Here is a 14,779-nt window from a genome sequence, read left to right on the forward strand (position 1 = left end):
CAAGGAAGGATAGTAGGGCAGATCCTGTTGTTGAATCAACTATCTGATCAATGCATGGTAGTCCAAACGGATCTTTCGGGTAGTGCTTGTTGAGATCTATGTAGTCAACGCACATGCGCCACTCATCTATGTTCTTTTTCTATACTAGAACTGGGTTTGCTAGCCAATCTGGATGACGAATTTCCCTGATGAGTCCAACTGCCATTAGCTTTGTGATTTCTTTTTTAATTGCTGCCTTCTTGTCGGGTGAAAATCATCGTAGCCATTGCTTCGTAGACTTGGAGCCTTCGTTGACATTGATTCCGTGCTTAGCCAACTCCCTTGGGACACCTGGCATGTCAGCCGGCTTCCAGGCGAAGATATCTTTGTTGTCCCGAAGAAAGTTGGTGAGCGCGAGTTCCTATTTTGTCGAGAGGTGGGCGCTGATGGTTGCCGTTTTGGAGGGATCGCCAGTGCCCAAGTCGATTTGCTTGATGTCGGCTTCTTTTGGTGGTGCGAGGATGCTAGGCTTTTTAGCCAGTATCTCTAGTTCTTCTGGGCTTATTTCTGCGGCAATAGTAGCTATCTCTTTTCTTCCACTGGCGGTTTGTGCTTTTGCTGCAATTTGGATTGCCTGAACGTCGCAGTCAAAAGCATGCTTCAAATCACTTCGTAGAGAAAGAACACCGTTAGGCCCTGGCATCTTAAGCAATAGGTATGGATAATGTGGTATTGCCATGAATTTTGCTAGTGCTGGGAGCCCGAGGATTGCATGATATGATGAATTGAAGTCTGCAACTTCAAACTTGATGAACTATGTACGGTAGTTCGAGGGAGTCCCAAAAGTAATCGGTAGAGTGATTTGTCCAAGTGGCATTGCTGCCTTGCTGGGTACTATGCCATAAAAAGGCGTGCTTGTTGGTGTAATCATCCCGGCGAGTTGTAGTCCCATCTTCCTTAGAGTTTCTGAAAAAATGATGTTGAGTCCAGCTCCCCCATCGATTAGTACTTTTGTGATAGTCATACCGGCAATAGTTGGATCTAGAACCAGTGGGTAATGGCCTATGTTTCCTATGCTAGTCCATTAGTCTTCTCTTGAAAATTGGATTAGATACTGTGACCAGTTGAGATATCTTGGAGTAGCCGGTTCTGCTGCCATGATGGTTCGTAGCGCTAGCTTTTCTTGATGTTTGCTTCTAGAATCTGGAACCCCGGCGAAGATCACTGCTACTGCCCCCCTTGATTTTTGGAATCCTTTGTCTTCGTGGTTGTCTTTATCTTTTTTCTGATTGCCTTTCTTATCGTTCCCCTTACTATCTTTTCTCGTGTATCGATCTTTGAAGGTGTAGCACTCTCTGATTGTATGATTTGATTTAGGGTGCCAGATACACTGCATGTTTTCAATGTCGTCATACCTTCTAGGTTTGGAAAACTTCCTTGCTTTGTCGGCTGTCGCTATGGTGTTGTTTGGTCTGCGCTTTCTTTCCTGATGTCTGTTGTTTCGATGATTTCGCTTGTCCGGGTTGTCTTGGTTGTTTCTATCCGGGAACCTTTCTCGTATCTTCTCTTCTGTAGTAATCATTCTTTCCACTGTGCGTCTGAATTCTTCATTGTTTCTCGGGTTTTCTTTGCAGAAGTCCTGAAATTGCCACCTAGCCATGATTCCGTGAGAGAAAGCTTCAATCACTTCTCGTTTGGTGATGTCATGTACTTGAGCTCGTAGTTCGCCAAATCGTCGATAGTAATTTCTGAGACTTTCACCTCCTTTCTGCTTGAGTCCTTTTAACTCTGTGTGGGTGATTGGGTGTGTAATGATACCCGTGAAATTTTCACAAAAAGATCTTTGCAAATCTTCCCAATTTCTAATCGACCCTGGGTTTAATTTGTCGAACCATTGGAGGGGCATGGTTTCCAGGGCCATTGGGAAGAATAAGGTCTTGATGTCATCGTCTCCTCCGGCTAGTTCGATTGATTGTGAGTAGATCCTGAGCCACTGCCTTGGTTCGGTCTTGCCATCATACTTAGAGTGGTTGGACGGCATGAACTTGTGAGGTAGTTGTATTGAAGCGAGTCTGTTCGCAAAATAGGGGAATCTATCGTACGCTCTGGCTTCTTTGTATTCTGATTCGCCACCTCCTTCTAGCCAACTGTCGTCTTGTCGAGAGTAGTTTTGTGTGGCTGTCTAAATGGGTACTTTACTTCTGATCTTTCTTGGTTGTTCAACTTGGTAGTTTTGACTATGGTCTCTTCTACTTTCCCCGTTGTGACTTCCACTTGGACCAAGTCTCTCGAAAGCAGACTTCCTTTGATTTTGATCTTCTTGCGCATGAGATGTCGATCTGGCAGGTAGTTTTGAACGGGTTCTTCCGTCGTGCGTCCTTAGGGCTGCTGACCGGAGATAGTCCCAGAGTTGTTCCTACTTTTCACTGGGATGTGAGATTGCTTTGAGTTCTTCTAGTGCTTCTCGGATCCTGACATAGGGTGTATTTACTGCGCGTCTTTCTTCGACTTCTTGTTCTGATTTTCTTCTATCGTACTCAGCTAGATCTGACTCATATCTGATCCATGCTTCCTTGCGCTGCCTAGCACGGCGTTGGCGTCCTTGTTTTAATTTATTTTTTCTTTCTCTGACTTGTTTTTTTATTTTTGGTCTCACCATTGTGCCCTTGGATAAGGGGTGATATGTTGGACTCAGATTCATCCGATGACCTGATGTCGGGTGCTTCTGGGGGGGGGGCCAATGGCGATCGAGGACGACGAATCATGAATACTTCTTATGCGTGAGTTGTTCTGTCATCGGCGTTGGTTTCCGTACTGTTAGAGTTGTTGATAACTTCAGTAGAGGCTTCAAGGTCACAGATCGAGTCTCCTTCTTGGTAGGGTAGAGCTGTTGTCGTTGTTGTGTCAACTAGCCGGGTATTGCTATCTTTAGGAATAGAGCCTGGCCAGTGGATGATGCAGTCTTGAGATGTTACGGTTAGTACGAGACCTTCCTGAGCACCTGTCAGTGGCATTCCAAGCACTGGATTAAGAGATCTTTCGAGCTGTGCCTGATAAGACATTGCTATGTTGCGGAGACCAAATGGAAAAGGACCCATCTTCTTTAAAGTACTCTGAGTGTACTCTGAGTTGTAGTCTTGATAGACCAAGGCCGTGTTCTTAAGCCCCATCGAAAAAGAACTCAGTTTCTCGGAACAACTCGGGTAAGACTCCGTTTTGGATGCGGAACCTGAGTTTGAGTCAGATGCGCAAAGTCGTGAAATCTGAGTTGGATCGGACATCACGAGCTGCGTGAATCTTCCGACAAGTTGCTCTGTCGTAGTTGTCGAGATAGAATGGTCTTCATGATGATCCGAATCTTCGAGGAGACGGCCTTAGAGCTTACCATCGTTGCCTGCCTCGTAGATCCATGAACTAAAGATGAATGTTGATCCCTTTGAAAAAATCATGTTGTTGATGTCCGTCGAGCTCTCGGATGCAAAGTCACCGAAAGCCCCTGCCTGGCGCGGCAGTTGTCGATGTTTGACCACCGATAGCCTGCCACGGGGGTACCCGGGGCAGTATGTTCAGGCTTCAGCGTATGCGGAACTCGACGGTTAATGCAAGAGACAGTCGATTTATCCTGGTTCGGGCCCTCAATCTCTTATTGAGTAATAGCCCTACATCCAGTCGGCGTCAGCCTTTTGCGTTGGATTGATTATAAAGTGTCGTACAATTGTTCTCTCTACAAACTCTTCTAAACTCCCCCGATCTAAGGAGCCCTGCCCTCCTTTATATAGTCAGGAGGCCAGAGTCCTAGTCGGTTTATAATGTAGAGTCCTAGTAGGATTACAGGGTAGTATTACTACTAGGATTACATGGGAAGAATCCTAGTTAGACTAGATCTTCTCTCTTCTTTGCGGGGTATCATGTGGGTCTCGCATTGACAGAGGTGTAACAACAATAGTGCGTGTCTCATACATCATTGATGTCTCATATCAGTACGTATTGTAACCTATCATTGTTAGCATCAAACAAGAAAACACATAAGTATGCATTTTCCTATCAGCTACTATAGGATGTGGTCAAGGAGTAAAGTCACACACTCTCAAGCGTCTTACCATGGTCTTACAAGTGTTCTTACCAAAGTAACAGGCGGTGCAATAGGTCGGTGACTGTGATACCGTTGTAGCTTGAGTGTAACAATTGCAAGGCAAATATGTACTTGGTTAGAAGAAAGTGGAGCTTGGACAGGCACGATATAGTAGCAAGAAATAGCAATAATTTAATTCAGAAATTGTAAGATTGAAAAGTAGTCTCAAGCTAGTCTATGTCGCTGGCCTAAACTCATCCTGGACCTAGTTCAAGCAAGCAACAAAAACAACTTAGCACAACGACTCAAAAGGATGCAAGCACTTCTGAATTTTTTTCCACATACTTTTTATTTTTTCTCTTTTTTTGTGTGGCTCTGTCCTTCTTTTTTTCGCACCTCTTTACCTTTTCCTTTCTTTTGTTTTTTTATGTTTTATATTATCAGAAAGTGCTGCAAAAGAGATGTTACAACTCGATGACACCAGAGTACCACAGAGCCCAAATTTTCTTTTGTCTGTCAAAAAAGTGGGCTGTCGAAACTTCTTTGGCACGAAATATGATGGATGTCATATAGCTAATAACTGTGCCTCAAAGGAAATTGCGCCAAGCCAAAGTAACACAAACACAAACCAATTCCAACATGGCTCCTTTGTGAACTAGATATAGACAAGACAACTCACGTAGTTAGATAGGTTCCAGGCTTTTGACACAATGCAAAAAGAATTGGAGTTCTCTGTAGCTACGAGCAAACAAGGAAAAGATTTACTAGCCTCAACACGTCCAGATGTTCTACTATTTTAACCATGCACCGCTAGACAAGGATTCAATCATGAAATTGCACTGGCGTACTACAGACCCGCAAGGATTCTATCCTGAAACCGTCACCACGCACAGGTGAAGGGTCGAGATGGCGGACTAGAGGGGGGGTGAATAGTCTTTTCTAAAATTAATCATGTCGGCTAACCAATATAAATGCGGAATAAAAACAATCGGTCTAGCCAAGACTACACCCCTCTATATATGTTTCCTAGCACCTTGCAAAGATACTAATTATGCAACTAAGGTGCCGGGCTAGCTAGAGCTCTCCTAAGCAATTCTAGGAGCAAGGTCACACAAACATATGCCACTAGTACTTTAAGCAACAAGGGAGCTCCTACACATGCTAGTAAGCAAAAGCACAAAGCCAACTAAGCTCACTAGCAAAGCTCAATAACAAGGCAACCAATGCCTAATTAGAGAGCGCAAATACTTAGCTACACAAACTAAGCAATGTGACTAACAAGGTTACTAAAACCAAATTAGCCACTCAAGGGAGCTACTTCTATGCTACACAAGCTAGAAGGTAACTAGTGAGCTACACAAGCTAACTAATTACAAGAGCAACTACACAAGCACAATGTATGTGAAAGTAATTACAAGCTTGTGTAAGGGGGTTGCAAACCAACGGGAAGAACAAAGTTGACACGATGATTTTTCTTCCGAGGTTCACGTGTTTGCCAACACGCTAGTCCCCGTTGAGACAAGCTTCAAGGTTGCCGCCGGTCCTCTTGCTAGTGGTGACTCGCAAGTCACACTCTCCCACGTGGAGTGCTTACCACAAGCTCTAGCACTTGACCCGGCCGGACCACTTGTCGCCCTTCGCGTCTCGCTTTACTAGAGTTGCTCTTCGCGGCTCCCGCAGGGCGAGCACAATGCCCCTCACAAGCACTTCTCCGGAGCGCCGCACAAGCTTCTTGCGCGCTTCGACGGAGACCACCACCAAGCCGTCTAGGAGGTGGCAACCTCCAAGAGTAACAAGCACCACCGGCTTGCAACTCGATCACCTAGTGCCACTCGATGCAACCTCACGATGCAATCGCACTAGAATCGCTCACTCACACAATCGGATGATCACTATCAAGTATATGTGTGATGGAGGGCTCCCAAGCACTCACAAGCATGGACACTAAGTCCCTTGAGGTGCTCCACTCCAGCCATGGCCGAAGGCCACTTCTATTTATAGCCCCAAGGGCTAAACTAGCCGTTACCCCTTCACTGGGCAACGGTCGAGACGACCGGACGCTCCGGTCGTGTTGACCGGATGCTGGACCTCAGTGTCCGGTCGCCCACAGACAGCCACGTGTCCCGGTTCCAACGGTCACTTGACTTGACCAGACGCAGCAACTTCAACTGACCGGACGCTGGACCCTCAGCGTCCGGTCGTTTCCAGTAAGCTCCCGAGCATGACCGGACGCGTCCGGTCGAACGCGATCGGACGCAGCCAGCGTCCGGTCACACTCCAGCTTCTGCGTCACCGTACGTCAGCCTGACCGGACGCAGCCTGCCAGCGTCCGGTGCATTCAGATCCAGCGTCCGGTCAGTTGACCGACGCCAGCATCTTCGCGACCAACTTGTTTTCACTTCTAACTTCTTCACCCTTGCACCAATGTGCTAACCACCAAGAGTTTGCATCCGGCATAATAGAAAATAGGCATTCCATTTTCTCGAAAGCGCCGAATCATGTGCCAACACCACCAAGTGTACACCCCTGCAAACACCACCTCCTTTGTAAATGTGCCAACACCACCAAGTGTACACCATCATGTGTATGTGTGTTAGCATTTTCACAATCATTTCCCAAAGGATGTTAGCCACTCAACTTGCCACGCCACTCGATCCTAGCGACAATACAAAGTTAGATCACTCGAGTGGCACTAGATGACCGATATGCAAACAAGTTTGCCCCTCTTGATAGTACGGCCATCTATCCTAAACCCGGTCATAAACTTCTCTACACACCTATGACCGGTGAAATGAAATGCCCTAGGTTATACCTTTGCCTTGCGCATTCCATTCCATCTCCTCCAATGTCGATGCAACACATGCACCAACACGATCAACAATGATATGATCCACTTCATATCATCACATGATCATATTGGTTCATCGATCTTGACTCTACTTGCTCTTCACCGTTGCCATCGTCCATCGGCGCCAAGTCTTGCTCAAGCTTCACCGCCACGCGGTCCATCACTCCAAAGTCTTCGACTTGCCCTTCACGCTTGCAACCGGTCCATCAAGCCAAGTCATGTCTTGATCTTCTCCACCTTGATCACATGACTCAATGTCATGTCTCATGTGCAATAAGCTCCTTCATCATCACATGTGTGAGCTTTGCAACATCTCCAAGCAATTTTCACCTTCATGGCATATGTTGCTCACACACATGTACCTGTGGACTAATCACCTGTGTATCTCACATAAACGCAATTAGTCCACCTAGGTTGTCACTCAATTACCAAAACCAACAAGGACCTTTCAACAGGGGCCCTAGGGCAACCAAACAAAGCACGGTTTGGTGGAAAAAAAATTGGAGATCAATCTGATGCAAGCCACACTAGGAAACAATACTTGACACTAGACCAAGAACAAGATCAGAACACAACGAACACTGAGACGCCGTGAGGGACAACAGTTCAATAAAGCAAACTGGAATTAAAAAATTACAACGGCACAGCGGGGCTATAGCACTAGAGATATGTGATAGTGTATAATTTTTTGGCTTTTTGTGGACTATAGGTAATACAAAAACAGTAGCAATCTAAAAGGGAAAACAAAATTATACCTAATGGGTAACAAGGTCTCTGATACCACTTGATGTAGACAAGGCCCGATCTTCCGATAGGAACGATAGCGTCGATTGGTGGAGACTTGACGTTCATGATCTAGGCTTCGAACCAAAACTGATTTGGACCCTCGAAACCGTTACACCACTGCTCCATTGGTTATCAACCACGCGAACGCGATTGACCTCGCCGAGAAGGCTTTTCTGCAAGCGAATCGAGAACACAAGCAAGAACGAGATGAACGCAATCTGAAATTGCAAATAAATATGAGGCTTATGATAACGGAAAGGAGTTCAGGTCTTTATTCGAAAGGACTAATTGCCACAGGCGAACAAGATCAAGAACCGGGGCCCTGGTTCACGGCAAGCGGCCTTGGCGGCACAGTTGCAGCAAAACGATGTCTGTTTTACGAGAAAATCAAGAACTAAACAAAACCCAAACCCTAAGGAGAACGACGACAACTAATTATAGAGTCCCGAACGTCACCCCCCTGGACGCGCCCCCTAATGGGCTCTAAGACGATACACGGCCCAACGGACCAAAAGACGGTGTTGCAGCACCCTTATAGATTCTGGACGCTGACTTGTTTCAATGATTCCCGTTGATTCCGAAGGGCTTTTGACGTGAGACCACTTGCATTGACTTTCTTATCTAATTAGCCTTCCAACCATATGTGGATCATCGAAAATGGAGCCCGGACGCGACCGTGTGACCAATTTTATGACAGTCTGGTCCTAGAACCCGAGATGGGCTCGAACTTGATTTGGACCTCCACCTTAGTGACTCAAACCGGATGAGCTTCGGGCCTCCTTCTCGGTTAGGACACCCTCGTTGATCTCCTCGTCCTCTATCTCCAAGCATGGTCGTATGCATGGAGCTCATGTCCTCATCACGCTTTTAGTGCAATATGGGCGGGCGGCGCGATGAACTAGCGTAATGGAGGCGGCCCTGTGAGACGGCCGCAATAGGCGAGGCGCGCAACTACTGGGGCAGAATCCACACTGGCCGGAGCGAGCAACGACGCAGACAGGCGGGGCGCGAGCGGCGCGGGCAGGGCGCGCGGAGACACCCGCTTCGTAGCATTACCATTAAAGACAATGCATGATAAAATTTTGGCACGGTGTTGACTATAGTTAACCAGGCAAAATAAATTATTAGCCCAGCCACACAAATATTTTATATGTGGCTTTAATATATCAGGGCCCCTACAAAAATGGTTACTACTTAGGTTGACCATACTAAGTTGACTCGCAATATGATCATGCTCACGTATATCTGTGGTCTATTATTATTTTTGGTCATTCAACACAGCTCTCCATGCATGTCGATTATGTCTTCTTCTGGTATACATGCATGTCATGTATCCATATTCTAAACTTTTGACGAGGCCTCCGTACATACATGTACATACATATTGTCTTGAGACAATTCCTTGTGTGCCTCTGAAAAAGTTCAGTGGTCTTCAGCATCACTGCTCCAACTTTTTCGTGCCTTCCACGCCACTTCCCTCAGTTTGGGCTCTAACGCCGTCAAACTACAGGTGTGAAAGACAATACCCTTAAGTGTAAATATGTCATTAATTTTTTTGAGTATCTTAACGACTTCAAATGAAAAAACTCAAAACTAGAAAGTTATAGATCTCGTCGAGATCTATAATTTTTATATAAAATTATTTTTATTTAATTCTGCAAAAAAATAATTTGATATGATTAATATATCTTAGAAAAATGCATATTATTTTTTTGCGAAATTAAATAAAAATAATTTTTATATAAAAATTATAGATATCGATGAGATCTACAACTTTCTAGTTTTGAGTTTTTTCATTTAAAGTCGTTAAGATGCTAAAAAAAATTAATGACATATTTACACTTAGGGGCATTTTCGTCTTTTCACACCTACAGTTTGACGGCGTTAGAGTCTAAACTGACGGAAGTGACATAGAGGACACGAAAAAGTTAGAGCAGTGACGCTGAAGACCACTGAACTTTTTTAAAAACACACAAAACATTACGATCATTTTTAATGACACACAGGGATTCCTCTGTTGGCTTACATTGCGTCCATGGATCCGAGACCACTAGGCAGCCTGTGCACCCTGGAGCAACGGCACGAGCGGGGCGCAGAGCAGTCCGTCCAAACGCTCAAAACAAATAAACCCGATGGCCTGTGGTTTAAAAAACACAGGCCCACGGAGCGGTCCTCTGTCCGGACATTACCGTAAATAATAATGTATATTTTTGTGGGTGTGCCTCAGACCTGATTTTAGATAATAAATTCAACATGTAATCTAATCCCGATTTAAACATATTTGTTCATTTCCTTACCTCCGCATATTCTGATCCCGTTTCCAAATCCAGCTCTTCGGGACCGATCCTATTTCTGCCAAAAAAAAATATAGAAACGGTCCGCCCGTTTGCATCCGTTTTGAACCCTATTCATGGCAGCCGCGTGGATCAGGTGTCTGAGTTGCCGCGGTTGCAATGGTTGTAAGAAATGCTACGGCCTACGGCCAAGCAAACAGCAGTTCCTGGTCCAACACAACTGTTCACAGAGCACCGGTGGTGAGCTGCATCAGTACCAGCAAGATGCACTGGAAACTAAGAGCCGTCAATTTAACCAGCAAATGCACTGCTAATGATGATTAGGGGTAACATCAGATACGAGGGAACTCCAGCAAAAGGAAAAAAAAAAAGACGAACCATCAAACATGGTGGCAGCTTAGCAGGGTTTAGGCAAATTAAAAAGAGCACAAACTTATGCACAAATCTGTGGAACTATTTCTCTGCCCCGTGAGAGCTGATGCGCAGTCCAATTCAACAAATTGCGGGAGTGGCTCATGATACACATGGTGCACGCTACAACAGTTGGAGCTTTTGCTAAACTGAACAATAACCAGCCCGGCGCATCAATCTTACTGTTGGGGCATGTTGCTTCTTTTTGTTCCTCACACTGAACCAGATAGCCTACATTCAACCATAGATTTCATCAAAAGTTAGTTAACAATATGAAAGTCATAAGGCTAAGATATGTTCAGCTTGCCATGACGACTCTCGTGTGGTGTTACCTAACTAAAGATTGCAAGATCAGAGTGAGCTACCATCCGGATTTTGTCAGCCTACTCGTCCTCCTCCGACAATACACTCCAGATCATCCTGGAGACAAACAACCAAGTGGCAATTATTAGTTTCTCGTTTGGTAGATGCAGACTTGCAGTGACTATCAAATAATCGAGGTATCCATAGCGCACTTACCAGAACAAGGACAGGAAGAGGAGAACTATGAGACTAACTATCTTAAAAAGGCGGCGCTTCTTCTCACGGCCAAGTTGATTAAATATCTCTGTCACATCTACCAGATGTTGCCGCCGCTGGTACCTACAAAAGCCATAAAACATATAAACTTATCCATGACCAGTGCTGAAAGGAAACTAGAGTTGCTTGTTTCCAACTTTTAATAACTAATTGATGGTTACTGTCTGAACAAGAAAAGGTTCTCAAAAGTGAAACTGGACAGCTTAGTGGCCATAAATAGCAAATTATTGAGGAGGAGAAACTACAGTAACGATAGCAAAGTTAATAACCACTGAAATGGTACTCTCTGTTCGTTGCAGTTGTTATTTCCTTTTTATGTGGTTGAGGAGAATGAAAAAGGAACTTTCTAAGCTTGACAAGTCTAGCAAGGTAAGGTATAACCCAAAGCAGCCAGAAGAAGAAAGGTATCCAGCCAGCTACCGGTAATAGTATCAACTGATAAGGTTGAGCTTTAACCACCAGCTATAGAAACCTAATGGTACCAATTTTGGAAAACGGTCAGGTCATATCTGCCACTCATCGTTCTTCCTTCAACATTGAAAAAAACAGAAAGACTAGGAATGTTTTGACCAACATTTCAATGACATAATTAGAAGCTGTGTAACTCCTCTAAAGTTCCATGTCCTGTAGTAGGTACTTCTTGCTTATATTCACTAACATCAACATGTGTACAACTGTGCCATACTGATCACTAACTAAGTTTGGTATTAAGAATATGGTGATTTGGTTCAATAAAATTAGAAATTAGCTTCATCAGTACTTATGTAACCACCAAGGTCACACAACACATATGAGCAGAGACAGCAAAAGATAAGGGTACAGATTGTGGCCTTATGTTGGCTGCAAAAGAGGTATTCTTTTCTTCTCAGATGAACTACTCTATTTTAAGTTAGAATACAAGTTATGCTTCCTGAATAGTTTACAGAACAAGATGGTTTTGCAGATACTTTGGTTTCACCCAATTGTGTGATATTTATAGGTTGTTCGTTTAATGTGTTTTAGAACCTTGTCTGCTTGACTAAAAAAAGGTAGACATAGACTGTCTATTCGATCACTCACCAAGCACACCCAGCGTAAATTTAACGAGAACAGCACAACAACACAAAGCACCTAAACAGAAGTGAATAATTAATTAATTAACTATGTAAAACTGTGTCCCTACTCCCTACACACGTCCAATGCTGATGAGATGTTAAGTTTGTAGCAATTCGAGCCAGCTTGTAAGCATATGTGAGTAGCATTTGTGTTAGAAAAATATAAGAAAAAGATCTGCTATATATTATACCCCATTAATCATGTAACCATATTCAGTATGTCGTGTGTAAAGTACCAAACAAAGAGTTAAAAGCAGGAGACACAGGCCCTTAACATATGATTATTTCAATCCAACAATTTGTGACCCAAAAGCTCAAAAACAGTTAAACTCAGTTCCGAGTACATATTTCCTCCTTTTCTTTTGATTCTTAGTACGAGTAGTCAGCACAGTACACTTTCCAACTTTCAATTGCATGTTTACTCTATCCATATTAGATCAATAATTTAGCAACAATGCAGAATCAACAAGCTGCCAATCCCATGACATCAAATTAGTTAAGAGCCTACAGGATCATATTCCTAGTTGCTTTAAAAGGTAGTTACAAGACAAGCGACACTTACAGCGTATAATTGTAGTACACCAATGGGAGAGAAAGTAAGAACATCGCCCAATGGCCAGATAAGAGGAACAGTACGCTGAGAAGCGCTTGTAACACAAATTCCGGCATCACGACTTTATTTATTCGAGAGGATGAATCAAATGGGTTGATATAGTCAAACTCTAGATCTGCCAAGCACATCAGCTGCAAAGAGAAAAGGAAGAACTAGATTATCAGTAACAGTTTAAGGCCAAGTATGCTTATATCAGTTAAAATATGAGGAAAAAGCATCCAAATTCCTCCAAAAGGTAGCAACTGCGAGGCTAGAAAGACAAGTAAATTTGATCCTGGTGTGAATTCTTAGCAAAGGTCACAAATTTACAATGTATAAAAGGCACAAAACAAAACAAAATGCATCGGGCATCAAACACTACACATCCACCACCAACTAGTTGAAACATTCACTAGAACGCAGCATCGCAACCAAATCCTGAGTCCTTCTCCACCAGCCAGACAAATAGACACCTCCAGGCCTAAAATTTCTCGGATTAACTACTCGCTCTAGACCCCAGACCACTGAGGATTGGACCGAGAAACAACGTGTGAATCCGGAACCCAATCCTTGAAACACAGCACGAGCCGCATCAAATTTGGCGGGGAATCGGCCACAGTAAGATCCTACCGAGCCCAGCGCGGCTAGGGATTATTTCGGAGCACGGGGACCGGCGCTGACCTGGTAGATGACGAGCACAATGAGCGCGACGACGAGGAAGAACGCGGTGAGCCACACGAACACCATCTCCGTCTTGGCCCCTCCGGGCGGCCCGGTTGCCCCGCTCTCGCTTTCGTTAGGGGGCGGAGGGAGGCGCCGCGGGAACCCTACCCGAGCACCGTGGCGCCGCTGCGGCCGCCGGCGAGGTGGTCGTCGGGGGGCGGTGAGCTGGAAGGCGTGGTTGGGAGGCGAGCGGGTGGGGTCAGTCAGATCAGATGCGTAGGAGTAGTTTGTTGCGAGGGGCTCCTTCCAATTCCAGTGACCGCACATGCCCCGTGAAGCGTGAACTGTAAAGTCGTTAACTGATACGATTCATCTCTTTTTAAAGAATTTTCTGATGTGAATTTTATATAAAGTATTAAACTGGTATACAGGGATGCCCCCCATCAACGAGGGAATCTGATGCCAAGAGGATAGGCACCGATTCGACTGTAAATAAATTACAAATGCAATGGACTCAAAGTCATAACAGACGAATGAAGGAGCAACCATTTGTGTTTTATTAGGTAATATTACATTTTTTGTCTTGACAAATTTGATAGGAAAATGTAAAGCGATATAAAGAACTTTCTTCTTTGAATACTCAGTGAGTGAAGGAGTTGCGTTAAATATACAAAGTATCATGTGATGGCCATTTTCAAGAACAGTGTTAAACATTTTGGTTGGGATTTAGATGAGGTGGCATTGATATCACAAGTGACCAACGATATTGTAGATATCAACTCCCTCCGTCCCATAAAAAATTATAATTATAGGACTAGATGCGTAAACTAATGTAGCTGCCAAATTACAAAAATACCCTTATCCTCAGTCTCTACTTAGTCATCCACGTATTGATATGGCTCCCTCGTACAGTTATGCTGGAAACTAGCCTGTGCTAGTGTGACGTAGCCTTTTGAAAGAAGGTGTGCTACTGTGACAGAGCCTTTTAGAAGAAGGTGGGCACTACGTCCTTGCAGGGCTTGTGGCTGATTTCTTTTCTTCAAGTTATGCAACTTTGTTTTTTTTACAGGAGAAGAAACAATGGTGGGAGACATCTTACGGTCTTATTACAAGTGGGTCCCATAACTTGACACATAGTCTGTATTCTAGATGTGTAATTTCTTTGGGATATAATTTAAATCGTAGAGTTGCGGTTTTTGGAATGGAGGGAGTAGTGTCTTAGGTTTTGCGTAACGCTAGACTCTAGTAGCCCCGTTCGGCTTACTCTATATTTGGCTTGTTCGGTTTCTTTTTTCAGCCGGAACAATGTTTTTCTCTCACAATAATTCAGTCAGAATAGTGTTTTTTAGCCAGTTTCAGTCAAAATTCATCCAGCCGAACGGGGTCATAACCTCCAGTATCTAAATCATCAGTTGATAGACTTGGAGGGTCTCGGGACTAAGGATACCTTGCAGGCAAACA

At 44.2% G+C, this 14,779-nt stretch overlaps 1 protein-coding gene across 2 annotated transcripts; it reads right to left on the minus strand.

The window, feature by feature from the left end:
- Positions 1-10,261: 10,261 nt before the first annotated feature.
- On the minus strand, positions 10,262-13,651 carry LOC136522040 (protein cornichon homolog 1-like). 2 transcript variants are annotated; one of them, XM_066515821.1, is made up of 5 exons: positions 13,337-13,651; positions 12,626-12,807; positions 10,910-11,032; positions 10,756-10,810; positions 10,262-10,621 (listed from the first exon to the last, which is right to left on the minus strand). In XM_066515821.1, the coding sequence occupies exons 1-4, from the start codon at positions 13,643-13,645 to the stop codon at positions 10,774-10,776; spliced, it is 651 nt and encodes a 216-aa protein (XP_066371918.1). In that variant the 5' UTR covers positions 13,646-13,651; the 3' UTR covers positions 10,262-10,621; positions 10,756-10,773. The 2 variants fall into 2 exon arrangements, 1 of the variants encoding a protein (XP_066371918.1); XR_010775764.1 differs by having other exon boundaries at positions 10,264-10,621; positions 10,723-10,810.
- Positions 13,652-14,779: the final 1,128 nt, after the last annotated feature.

This window comes from Miscanthus floridulus, chromosome 18 (genome assembly GCF_019320115.1).
Source record: "Miscanthus floridulus cultivar M001 chromosome 18, ASM1932011v1, whole genome shotgun sequence".
In the NCBI taxonomy this organism is placed as follows: Eukaryota; Viridiplantae; Streptophyta; class Magnoliopsida; order Poales; family Poaceae; genus Miscanthus; species Miscanthus floridulus.